This window comes from Piliocolobus tephrosceles, chromosome 9, assembly GCF_002776525.5.
Source record: "Piliocolobus tephrosceles isolate RC106 chromosome 9, ASM277652v3, whole genome shotgun sequence".
Classification (NCBI taxonomy): domain Eukaryota; kingdom Metazoa; phylum Chordata; class Mammalia; order Primates; family Cercopithecidae; genus Piliocolobus; species Piliocolobus tephrosceles.
In genome coordinates this window covers 23,683,888-23,696,071 of record NC_045442.1, presented here as the reverse complement: position 1 = coordinate 23,696,071, position 12,184 = coordinate 23,683,888, and the positions used below count along the sequence as shown (strand labels likewise).

The following is a 12,184-nucleotide window of genomic DNA, read 5'->3' as shown; positions in this document are numbered from 1 at the left end:
TCCGTCTCAAAAAAAAAAAAAAGAAAAAGAAAAGAAAAAAGAAATCACACCTTGACATACATGAACCTTGAAAACATGCTAAGGGAAAAAGTCTAATACGAAAGACCACATAGTATATGATTCTATTCACATAAAATGTCCAGAATAGACAAATCTATAAAGACAGGAAGTAGACACGCAGTGTTAGTGGTTGCTAAGGGCTGAGGTGAAGTTGGGAAAAATGAGGAGTGACCGATTGTGGGTAACAGGATTTCTTTTGGGGATAAAGAAAATGACCTAAAATGATTGTGATGATAGTTGTACAACTCTGTGACTATACTAATAACTTGAATTGTACATTTTAACAGATGAATTGCATGTAAGTGAGTTGTATCTCAATAAAGCCGTTATAAATTTTATAACGTCTCTTTCTTGTGGACAGAGATACAAGTCAGATTCTCACCCAATTTCCCATTACTTCATACATAAGTTTCTAAGCTGGTAAGTAAGTGATCCCAACGACTGGTTCAGACACATGACTACAGAGTTGGAAGGTTATCTTTATTTTAGAGACAGGGTCTTGCTGTGTCACTCAGGCTGGAGTGCAGTTGCACAACCTTAGGTTACTGCAGCCTCAAACTCCTGAGCTCAAGCAACTCTCCTGCCTCAATCTCCCAAGGACCTAGGACTACAGGCATGTGCCATCACACCCACCTGATTTTTTTTTTTTTTTTAATAATTTTCTGAAGAGACAGGATCTCACCACATTGCCCAGTCTGGTCTCAAACTCCTGGCCTCAAGTGATCCTCCCACTTCAGCCTCCCAAAGTGCTGGGACTATAGGTGTGAGCCACCATGCCTAGCCAAGGTTATCTTGAGGTAATCCTATTCATTCATTTTACAGAAGAAAAAAGCAAAGATAACTTACCATAGGCCATATAACTCAGTAGCTGCAAAGCCAAGACCAGAAACCAGGTCTGACAGGTGAGCTCAAACTCTCTATGTGAGCATCAACACCTCCACCTTTCTGTCAGGATCACAGGAGCTACAACGCAGCTCAATACTACAGCTGCTCTGCTCTTGTCACATCCTGGTCTCTGTAGAGTCCAAGATCTATCCATCCTTCACTTGTTTGGACAAATAAAATTCTTAAGTTTTCTTTTAAAGCACAATTATTGTTAAATGTTAAGAGCTAGAAGAATATACCTCAGGGACTATCCAACTCAATTCCTTCCTCTAGACCAGGAAACCAAGAAACAGAGATCAAATGATGAGCTCAAGGCCTTACAGCTAACTGCTGACACAGCCAGAACCAGCGTTCACGCCTCCCAACTTCCAGCTCAGTGCTCCTACCCTTCCCAAAACTTCTTCGACCTTCACCTTCTCAACTTTATGATGAGCCACAAAGTGGGTAAGGGGCAAGAAGCACGCAGAGCACTTTCAATCTTTGTGTAAGATGGTTATGGCAGCACTAGAAAAAGCCTTCTCCCTCTTTTTCAAAGAAATTCTGGCAGGGTTCCGAATACCTCACCCCCCTGCAATCCCCAGTTCATGAGAATCACACGTGTAGTGTTCAGCATGGGGCAAAACAAGGAACAAGATGCTCAATCACACCTAGTGGGATGAGACAAGGGTAAACTGGAATAAGTTCCAAGGTTGGGAAGTAAGCAATGTTGTCTTTGCCTACCCAGAATCTATCTCTCCTTTCGATGGGAACCTTGGTTTTCCTTTCGAGAAGGTACTCTCTCCATTTCAGCCCAAGGGATTCAAAGGAGTCTTATCCACACACCCGTCAGGTTCTGGGACCCAGAGCTGGTCAATCCCTCCCTCTGGCCATAATGATTGCTTCACAGATGAACACGAGAATTAAGTCAGCCCAGTGAGAATCAGATCAGGGACTTCTGCTCCATTAGGAAGGAGGGTTCAACTTCTCTGCTGGGGCTGTCAGCCTAGAACTGTCATAACCTGCCATAAGGAGAAAGTCTGCCTGAGAATGAAGCCGATACTGAATAAATCAGAGCCAAGAGATGCAAAAGAGAAGCCAAGTCTGAAGCCAGTGTTGGTGGTGCTCCTGGAGTCAGCCACACTAGAAGCCAGCTCAACCCCATTTTACCTAAATCAATTTGAGTTCAGCTTCCATTACCTACACTGAAAGAAGTGCTCACTTTTACACTGGATGGCACTCAAATTCTACCTACGGAAAATGGCCTCCCCTCTCTCAGCCTTTCACTGGACTTTCCTTTGAGGTAAAAGACTCTACCAACTGGTGTAGAAAAGACTCTTCTGCTCCTAAAAGGCTGTGCGTCCATAAATCTAGCACAGATCACCTTGGCCCTCGAAGGCCACCTGAGGCCTACACCTGAGGCCTACAACCTAACTCATCATTATCCACTTGCCTGACTCCATTTCCAGCACTTCACTTACAGGAAGCTCCTTCCAGATGGAAGTTCTCCACCTCTCCCCACATACTTCCACAGGGTGGGTCTGGTTTTCTGTTCACCGCTAACAAGCTGTGGCAAGGGCAAATCCAGGTCAAGGTAGGTTTGGGACCCCCCTACTTACAAACACAAGCCAAGAGCCATAGTCTGTGTTCAGCAAGAAAGGCTGGCCACGCTGCAAAGTGACTGCTTTCATGTCTCAAGTGATTAGCAGGTGGGTGACCCCTTGGGGATGGCCAGCGAGTGGCCTGTGGCCTCCATGAACTCTGAACAGCTCTCTCCGTCTCCCACTTTATCAGAGGCTCTGGTAAGTATAGCCTGGTTGTGGGAGGGGAATAAACTAAAACATGTTTAACTTGAGGCCGGGAAATTATCCTTCTCACCTTCCTGTGCCCAAGGAGAGCCCAGGGCAGGCTACTGGGGGGATTTTCCTGGAGGTTATACCAAAATATCCCCTTACACAGCCTCTGAAACCATTTGGGTGGGGAGGAGCCCGCGACCGTCTATCCTTGTGGCAGTGACAGATCAGTAGAGCGAATTGCAGGAGTCAGTATTGTCGAGATTGTAACTTGAGGTTTAGATTCCTGGGTAACAGGAGAGAGGGCAGAGGCTCGCCCACCTCGCCGGGCACGAGGAGGGGCCAGGAGGGGCCAACTTCCACCATGAGCGGGACCTTCCCGCGGGCCGGGATCTGTGACGGCCGCCGCCCCCTCGGGCCGAGTGCTGCAGTTCCGCGGGCATACGCGTCCAGGAACCGGGCTCGGGCCGCCCCCGTGCCCACCGACCCGCCGGAAACGAACAGGATCTCTCCCGGCTTCATGGACCCCCTCCCCCTTCTCCCGTTCCGGGGCTCCGGAGAGCGCGGCCCTAGCCAGACTGAGGCGGGCCGGGCTCCTCACCCGCGCGTCCCGGCCTGCTGAGGTGCAACACATGCGGCCGCGCAGTGAGGGCTGCACGGTGCCCGGACGGCGGCTCCCGGCGGAGTGCCCTCCCTCACCTTACTCGCGGTGGCCTTCTGGAGGCTGCCATTCGGCGGTGACGTGCCCCAGCCCACGTCAGGAGAGCGCAGACCAGCTGATCACCGGCTGAAGGGTCGGCGCGAGGGAAGCGCGAGAGCAGGCTGGCGGGCGAGCGCCGGGTCGGCCACGCCCTCGCCTGTGGCGTGCCCTGGCGCCGCGGCCCCGCCCACACGCAGGCCCCGCCCACACGCCTGGAGCTAGGGTTCGTGGCCGCAAGGCCTGCGGCCCAGAGCGGGGCCTGTTCTTGCACACCGGGCTGCGTTTCCTCTCCCTGCAGCGACCGGGGAAAGGACGCGGTGCTGCTGCGCGTCATTTTTATTCGTTTTTGTCGTCGTTCCTCAAAGAGGAAAAAGGACTTTGCCGAATAAAGGGACTACTGTCCCAGGGATTTTACGGCTTAATTTAGGAGGGCTGAGAAGAGAGGGACGTGGCCGGCTCTGGAAGAACTTCGACAGGGTCTTCGAGGCTTTGGAGCAGGGTCTCAGGCTTTAGAAATGTCCCCAAAAGTATGTCCCCAGAGAGCTTCACAATCCAGCTCTCCGCTCCGCTTGGATAGTAAATAGCCCCTTCAAACTTAACGTCCAAACGGAACTCCTGGAACTCCCAATGCACCGAAGCAAAACAAAAACGTTCTCTAGCAGTCTTCTTTGCCATCTCAATCCATGGCTACTCTATTCTTAAGGGGTAAAAATTTAGGAATCCTCCCTGCCTCTTCTCTTTCATACCCCACATCTAATCTGCCAGAAAAATCTCGTTGGCCCTGCCTCCAAAATAGACCCCTAATCTGACCATGTCACACCACCTCCACCTGCTACCCTCTGATGTACATCAGAGGATTGTACCACCCCACCCGTGTGGTTACAGCAGCCCCCCAAATACCACCCCACCACCCTGCACCTGCACAGTCCAGACTGAACAAAGCCGCCAGACCAGTCCTTTGAAGCGTGAGAGCAGGTGACTTCTCTGCTCAGCACTTTCCATTAATTCCTCGTTTCACTCAGGATGAAAGCTCCATTTGATCTGCCCCCAACCACATTTCCTCCTCTTCTCACCTTGCTCACTCTTCTTCAGCTAAAATGGTCTCCTGGCTCTCCTTGAAAAAGCAGGGCACACTCATGCCCCGGGGCTTTTGGACTTGCTCATCCCCCAAACATTGAGGCTCCCTTCCTCATTTTCCTTCAAGTCCTTGTTCAAGTATCACCTACCCTGACCATCCCATTTAAACTTGTAAATCCTTCCAATATTCCCAATCCCCTTTACCCTACTTCGTTTTTTCCATAGCACTTATCACCTTTTAACAGGATTCTTTTAATGTACTTATGTGTACTATATTCTTCCCCCCTCTCCTGCCACCACCCACACACACAACATAACCATAAGTGCAGGTTGCTTCTGTTTTGTTCAATGATGAACAATATCTAACATGTCATAAGTTCTCCTTATCTATTTTCTGCAGAAATGAGTGTTCCAACATGTGCACTCCTCAAAAGCAGGGATAGTGGCTCTCTTGTTCATTGTTATATCCCTGGTGCTTAGAACAACACCTGGCACTAAATGAAAGTGACCACATTTTTTTAAAGGTGATTGGCACCTCCTCCTGCTTTGACCTTGGTGAAGGCCTAATACACCTGTATCAGACAGATTCTGCTACCTGCAAGAACTCAAAGTTATTATTGAATAAGCATTTAGGCAAGCCGAATTACACTCTATAGTTAAAGCATGAAAAAACTAAAGATGTGCTTCCTGGGAAAGCAGCACACATCTGTTCCATTTCCCCAAATTTATGAAGCCAAAAACAGATTGTAAATAAAATACTGGTTCCAGCCCACATCTGAAAGCTGGTGGGAAAAATCAAGTTATAAGAGAAAACGAGATAAGAGAGAGATAAGTGGAACCCAAAGGGGACAGGTATTTAATAATCACATTACCTAAAAGAAAAGGAGTTGGCTCAGAATTCACAGCATCCAGCTTCAGGGAAGAGAGAGAAATACTTTGCATTCCCTGAGCTGGATGTGAGTTCCAGTTTGCAAGATAAAAATAAAGGAACCCTTTCCCCTCTTGAAGACTTTTTGTTTGTTTGTTTGAGACAGAGTTTCGCTCTTTTTGCCCAGGCTGGAGTACAATGGCACAATCTCGGCTCACTGCAACCGCCGCCTCCATGCTTCAAGCAGTTCTCCTGCCTCAGCGTCACAGGTAGCTGGGATTACAGGCATGCACCACGACACCCGGCTAATTTTTTGTATTTAGTAGAGACAGGGTTTCACCATGTTGGTCAGGCTGGTCTTGAACTCCTTGGCCTCGGCCTCCCAAAGTGCTGGGATTACAGGCATGAGCTACGGTGCCCGGCCTCCCTCTCAAAGTTCTAACAAGCGAACCTCTGGAGAAGTTATGGCACTGAATTTCTAGCAAGCGAACCTCTGGGGAAGTTATGGCACTGAATTGTCATGAGAGAATGAGAACACTAGGAGTTATATAGGTTCTTCTCCTGGCTCTGCAGTCCTTACATACTCGAAGAAGTGGAACAGTCACACTGCCTGACGTTTATTGAAGGCTATGTGTCTAACCTACAACAAACCAATGGATGAAGGACTCTTATGCTGATTTTACTGGTTGAGGAGACTGAAATTTGCAGAGGGTAAGCCCCTTGCCCAAAGTCCCTGAGCTAGTAAGTGGTGAAACTGTAACATACATTCAGACCACAGGATGAATTCCTAGCCCTGATACTTAATCGCGAAGTTATCTGGAAGGGACCGTAGAGGTGGCCTCATCAAATCTCCTAGCCCACACAGCAGAAAGAGGGAGGCAGCATTCACAGCCAGACTGGATGTGTCTTAGATGTAGCCAGAAGTATTAAATGCATGGAAAAATGGTGGAAATATGTTGGGTTGAATTGTGACCTCAAAAATTCATATGTTGAAGCCCTAACCCCTAGTACTTACTAATGTGATCTTACTTGGCAATAGGATCAGTGCAGATGTAATTAATTAAAATGCAGTCATATTAGAGTAGGAAGGATCCCTAATGCAATATGACGTGTCTTTATTTAAAAAAAAAAGAAGCAAAGAAATCACACTGTGCACACAGGAAGAACACCACGTGAACACGAAGGCAGAGATCAGGATGATACATCTACAAGCTAACAAACACCAGAACTGCCAACAAACTGCCAAAAGCTAGGACAGAGCCATGAACAGATTCTCCCTCACAACCCTCAGAATGAACTCACCCTGTGGGTATCTTGATCTTGGACTTCCAGCCTCCGGAACAGTGAGACAACAAATTTATCTTCAAATCACCCAGTTTGTGGTACTTTGTTACAAAAGCCCCAGGAAACCAATACAAAACAAGTTCCAAATGTCCAAGTGTATGGATTGTGGACCTGTGATTTGGGCCACCCGACATTCATTCTCCTTCTGATAACCATCCTCCCATTTCCCTCTGGGGCCCAGCTCTCCCTACTTCCATCCCTTCCCCATTCTCAGGCTATGTTATCCTAGTGTAATACTTGGATTCCAAGAGTGTGTCATGTAACCCAGGCATAAGTTACAAGGATATGATCAGATATTGCTATCGGAATAGAGTCTTGATCCCTTCTGCCAGCCAAGATCCTGAATGCATATACTCAAACTGCTGCCTGTATGTGCAACATGTGAGTGGCACCAAGGCAGCAGAAGGCAGAGCAAATAGAAAGGAGAGAAGCAGACCTCGGAACATTATTTGAGTGCTGCATCCTGCCACACCTTAAACCAGATGTCCCACTGGACTTTACTTAAGTAACCATCTGTACAATTGAATTTTATGCATGAGTAGATATCATTGTATTAATACAGACAATCACGAACTAACAAATGGAAAAAGTAAATTGTAAAACAATATAGTATCCCATTTTTATAATAACATATCTATAACTATGTATGCTGACATAGATATATAGATACAGAGTTTTTTGGGAGGGACAAGATAGCATCTTGTTCTGTCACCCAGGCTGGAGTGCAGTGGTGTGATCACAGCTCACTGCAGCCGCGACCTCCCAGGCTCAAGCAATCCTCCCACCTTAACCTTCTGAATAGCTGGGACCATAGGCACATACCACCACACCCAGGTTTTCTTTTTTTTTTTCCTTTGGTAGAAATAGGGTCTCCCTATGTTGCCCAGCCTTGGTCTCAAACTTCTGGGCTCAAGCAATCCTTTTGCCCCAGACTCCCAAAGTGTTGGGATTACAGGCACGAGCCATTATACCCAGTCTAAGTACTTTTTTTTTTTTTTTTGAGACGGAGTCTCGCTCTGTCACCCAGGCTGGAGTGCAGTAGAGCGATCTCCACTCACTGCAAGCTCTGCCCCCCAGGTTCACGCCATTCTCCTGCGTCAGCCTCCCTTGTAGCTGGGACTACAGGTGCCCGCCACCACGCCCGGCTAATTTTTTGTATTTTTAGTAGAGACAGGGTTTCACAGTGTTAGCCAGGATGGTCTTGATCTCCTGACCTCCTGATCTGCCTGTCTCGGCCTCCCAAAGTGCTGGGATTAGAGGCGTGAGGCACGGCGCTGGGCCACCTAAGTACTTTTTTAGAATAAAAGGAAAGTGATCCACAAAATCTTACTGCATATCTTGAGATGGCAGAACTTGGGCTGATTTTAATTTTGCCATTTTTTTGAGATTGTTTTTTATTAAAAAGAAACTCAAAGTGCTAATAATTTCTCTGGCCTTTACTCCTTGGAAGGCAGAGCAAAGGAACTTGTTTTGTACTCCAAATCCAAGCACTACAAGTAATAGTAGCCCTCTAGTATTCAATTTGATAATTGGTTGATGACCTGACCACTTATTGAAAGAGGAGCAACATCTCTTTTGATAAACTCCCAGATGAGAGGACTAAAAAAATAGAAATCCCTGTAGGAGATCAAACAAAATTATAGCTTTAGAGGAGAGTTTTAACCTTTTCAAGCATTTGAATTTGTTCTAATAAAATTAATAGTTACAAAAACAGTGATGAGTGAGGCTCTCATAAATCATTATAACATGGCCTTATTTTTTGTAAAGTTCACTAAAAGATAGGGTTGAGGTTGCACCCTAGAAAGGAATGGGAGAAGACAAGCCAACTTTTAGAATTGTAGAGTCTGCCAAAACAATGTACTGTAAATTAAGGGTGGGAGAATGCATTTGGCTCTGTTCAGAATCTACTCACCCTTTGTATTCAATGAAAACTGAACTCAGACCTTTTGATATCTGAGTTCCATTTACTCTTGGCAAAGTTCAATTCTCTGGCTCGAATTTTTTTTAAAAGCCCTTTAAGAGGCCCAGAGGGTTTCTTGAACATCAAATGGTTCTTGCATAAACAACATATTGATGAGCTAAGTGCAAACGAATTAGAAACATACAGAGTAAGTGTTCTTTGAAACACACAGACCCTCCCGTCCTATGAGGGAAAAGACTCAGGGAAGCTCTATGGCAGTCTCTTCCTTTAAGGAAGAGGAGTATTCCTTTTTACCACAATTTATCACCTCCTCAAGAAACCTTTGGGGGACCTTTGCAAAATGTGGGAAAGGGAAGAGAGCATATCCAGCTGTTCATGAGGTTGACTTCTCACAATCCCTTCCAAGCTATGTCTTCAAAACTGGGCTTTGAAGAGAGGCAGCACAACCTAAAGGTCAAGGTCAAGAGACAAGTTCTGACTATGTTTCTGCTACTAAATAAATGTGTGACTGTAGACCTGGCAGAGCACCCTTTTCTCTGGTTTCTTAAGGTGTTGGGCTTGACAAATGCCTTCCAGTCTGACTATTCAGTAATCAAATCCAATATGTTTTCTTTGACCCTGAGTGTATATATATATTTTTTTCTTTTTCTTTTTTCTTTTTTCTTTTTGTTTACTTTCTTTTTTTCCAGACAGAGTCTCACTCTGTCACCCAGGCTGGAGTGCGGTGGCATGATCTCAGCTCACTACAACCTCCACCTCCCAGGTTCAAGCGATCCTCCTGCCTCAGCCTCCTGAGTAGTTGGGACTACAGGAGAGTACCACCACACCCGGCTAATTTTTGTATTTTTCAGTAGAGATGGGTTTTTGCTATGCTGGCCAGGCTGGTTTTAAACTCCTGACTTCAGGGGATCCGCCCACCTCAGCCTTCCAAAGTGCTGGGATTACACTGTGCTCAGCACTATATTTTTTTTTTAATAACAGCTTTATTGGAATATAATTCACATGCCTTACACTGAGCCAATTTAAAGTGTGCAATTCATGGTTTTTACTATATTCATAGAATCATAGAATTGTGCAAGCATCACCACAATTTTAGAACATTTCATCACTCCAAAAAGAAACTCATACCCTAGAGCAGTCACTCCCCATTTCCCCCCCCCCCCCCCCCCCCGCTCCAACCTCCGTCCTCTCCATCCTAGGCAGCTGCTAATGTACTTTCTGTCTCTATAGATTTGCCTCTCTGGATATTTCATAAAAAGTGATATCATTTAATATCTGGTCTTTTGTGACTGACCTCTTTCATTTAGCGTAGCATTTTCAAGATGTATCCATGTTGTAGGTTATATCAGTACTTGATTCCTTTTTATTTCCAAATATGCCAATTAAAATTCCATGGTACAGAATATTACTTCGTTTATCCATTCATCAGCTGATGGACATTTGGGTTGCTTCCACTTTTGGATATTGTGAAGAATGTTTCTATGACAATTCATGAGCAAGCTTTTGTGTGGACATATGTTTTCATTTATCCTGAGTATATACCTAGGAGAGAAAATACTGAGTCATATGGTCACTTTCTGTTTAACCCCTTGTGGCAAACTTTTGTACTGTTTTCCAAAGTGGCTACACCATTCCCAGCAGCACTATATGGGGGTTCCAACTTCACCTCCTCATCCATACTTGTTATCTTTTTTTCAATTCTAGCCTTCCTAGTGGATGTGAAGTAGTATTTTAAGTAGTATTGTGGTTTCAATTTCCATTTCCCTGATGCTAACGATGTTGAGCCTCTTTTCATGTGTTTATTCGCCATCTATATGTCTTTGTTGGAGAAACGTTTAGTCAGATCCCTTTCCCATTTTAAATTGGGTTATTTGTTTTTTTTTTATTATGGAGTTGTGAGCATTCTTTATATATTCTAGATGCAAGTCCCTTATCAATTATATAATATGCAAATACTGTCATGCGCGTCGGTGTGAAGAGACCACCAAACAGGCTTTGTGTGAGCAACACAGCTGTTTATTTCACCTAGGTGCAGGTGGACTGAGTCCGAAAGGAGAGTCGGCGAAGGGAGATAAGGGTGGAGCTGCTTTATAGGATTTGGGTGGGTAAAGGAAAATTACAGTCAAAGGGGGGTTGTTCTCTGGTGGGCAGGAGTGAGGGTCACAAGGTGCTCAGTGGGGGAGCTTTTGGAGTCAGTATGAGGCAGTGAGGCAGGAAAAGGACTTTCTTTCTTTCTTTTTTTTTTTTTGAGACGGAGTCTCGCTCTGTCGCCCAGGCTGGAGTGCAGTGGTCGGATCTCAGCTCACTGCAAGCTCCACCTCCCGGGTTTACGCCATTCTCCTGGCTCAGCCTCCCGAGTAGCTGGGACTACAGGCGCCCGCCACCTCGCCCGGCTAGTTTTTTGTATTTTTTAGTAGAGACGGGGTTTCACCGTGTTAGCCAGGATGGTCTCGATCTCCTGACCTCGTGATCCGCCCGTCTCGACCTCCCAAAGTGCTGGGATTACAGGCTTGAGCCACCGCGCCCGGCCAGGAAAAGGACTCTCACAAGGTAATGTCATCACTTAAGACAAGGACTGGCCATTTTCACTTCTTTTGTGGTGGAATGTCATCAGTTAAGGCGGAGCAGGGCATTTGCACTTCCTTTGTGATTCTTCAGTTACTTCAGGCCATCTGGGTGTATACCTGCAAGTTACAGGGGATGCGATGGCTTGGCTTGGGCTCAGAGGCCTGACATTCCTGCCTTCTTATATTAATAAGAAAAATAAAACAAAATAGTGTTGAAGTGTTGGGGCAGTGAAAATTTTGGGTGGGTGGTATGGAGAGAGAATGGGCGATGTTTCTCAGGGCTGCTTCAAGCGGGATTAGGGGCGGTATGGGAACCTAGAGTGGCAGAGATTAAGCTGAAGGAAGATTTTGTGGTAAGGGGTGATGTTGTGGGGTTGTTAGAAGAAACATTTGTCATATAGATTGATTGGTGATGGCCTGGATACGGCTTTGGATGAATTGAGAAACTAAACGGAAGATACAAGGTCCGAATAAAACAAGGAGAAAAATGGGTATTAAAGGACTAAGAATTGGGTGGGCCCAGGACGTCCAATTAGAGAGTGCCCAAGGGGGTTCAGGGTAATTACTTGCTTGGTTGGCAAGTTTTGGGCTCTGTCTTTGAGTTTTTTTATGTTGTCAGATACCAGGCCAGATTGATTTAGGTAAAAACAACACTCTTCATTTAAGAATATACAGAGTCCTCCTTTTTCAGCAGCGAGTAAGTCAAGGCCTCGGCGGTTTTGGAGGACAACTGCAGCTGAAGAGTCAACTTGGGCCTGGAGGACTGATACAGTTTGTGATATGTCTGTGATGCTAGCAGAGAAGTCATTAGACAGGCTACGGAAGGTCATGACAGAGGTTGAAATGCCTGCTATTCCAGTACCGAGAGCAACAGCGGAGGCAGAAAGTCCTAAACCGACCAGTAAGGGAATTACTTTCTCCCAATCTATGGGCTATTACATTTCTTTTAAAATTCTAATTAGATGGAAACATTCAAAGAGGAAGATTTCACTA

At 45.8% G+C, this 12,184-nt stretch overlaps 1 protein-coding gene across 2 annotated transcripts in view; it reads right to left on the bottom strand.

Annotated features, from left to right (window-relative positions):
- The window catches only part of XPNPEP1 (X-prolyl aminopeptidase 1), a 61,071-nt gene extending 57,514 nt beyond the window's left edge, over positions 1-3,557 (bottom strand). The window contains exon 1 of one of the 2 annotated variants that reach the window (XM_023206587.1): positions 3,414-3,557. Coding sequence is in view for 1 of the 2 variants with exons in the window: in XM_023206586.1 (XP_023062354.1) it covers positions 3,414-3,445 (32 nt within the window). In the remaining variant the exon portion in view is untranslated. The remainder of the gene's footprint in view (positions 1-3,413) is intronic. The other variant, XM_023206586.1, reaches the window with a different exon arrangement.
- Between the last annotated feature and the right edge of the window lie 8,627 nt (positions 3,558-12,184).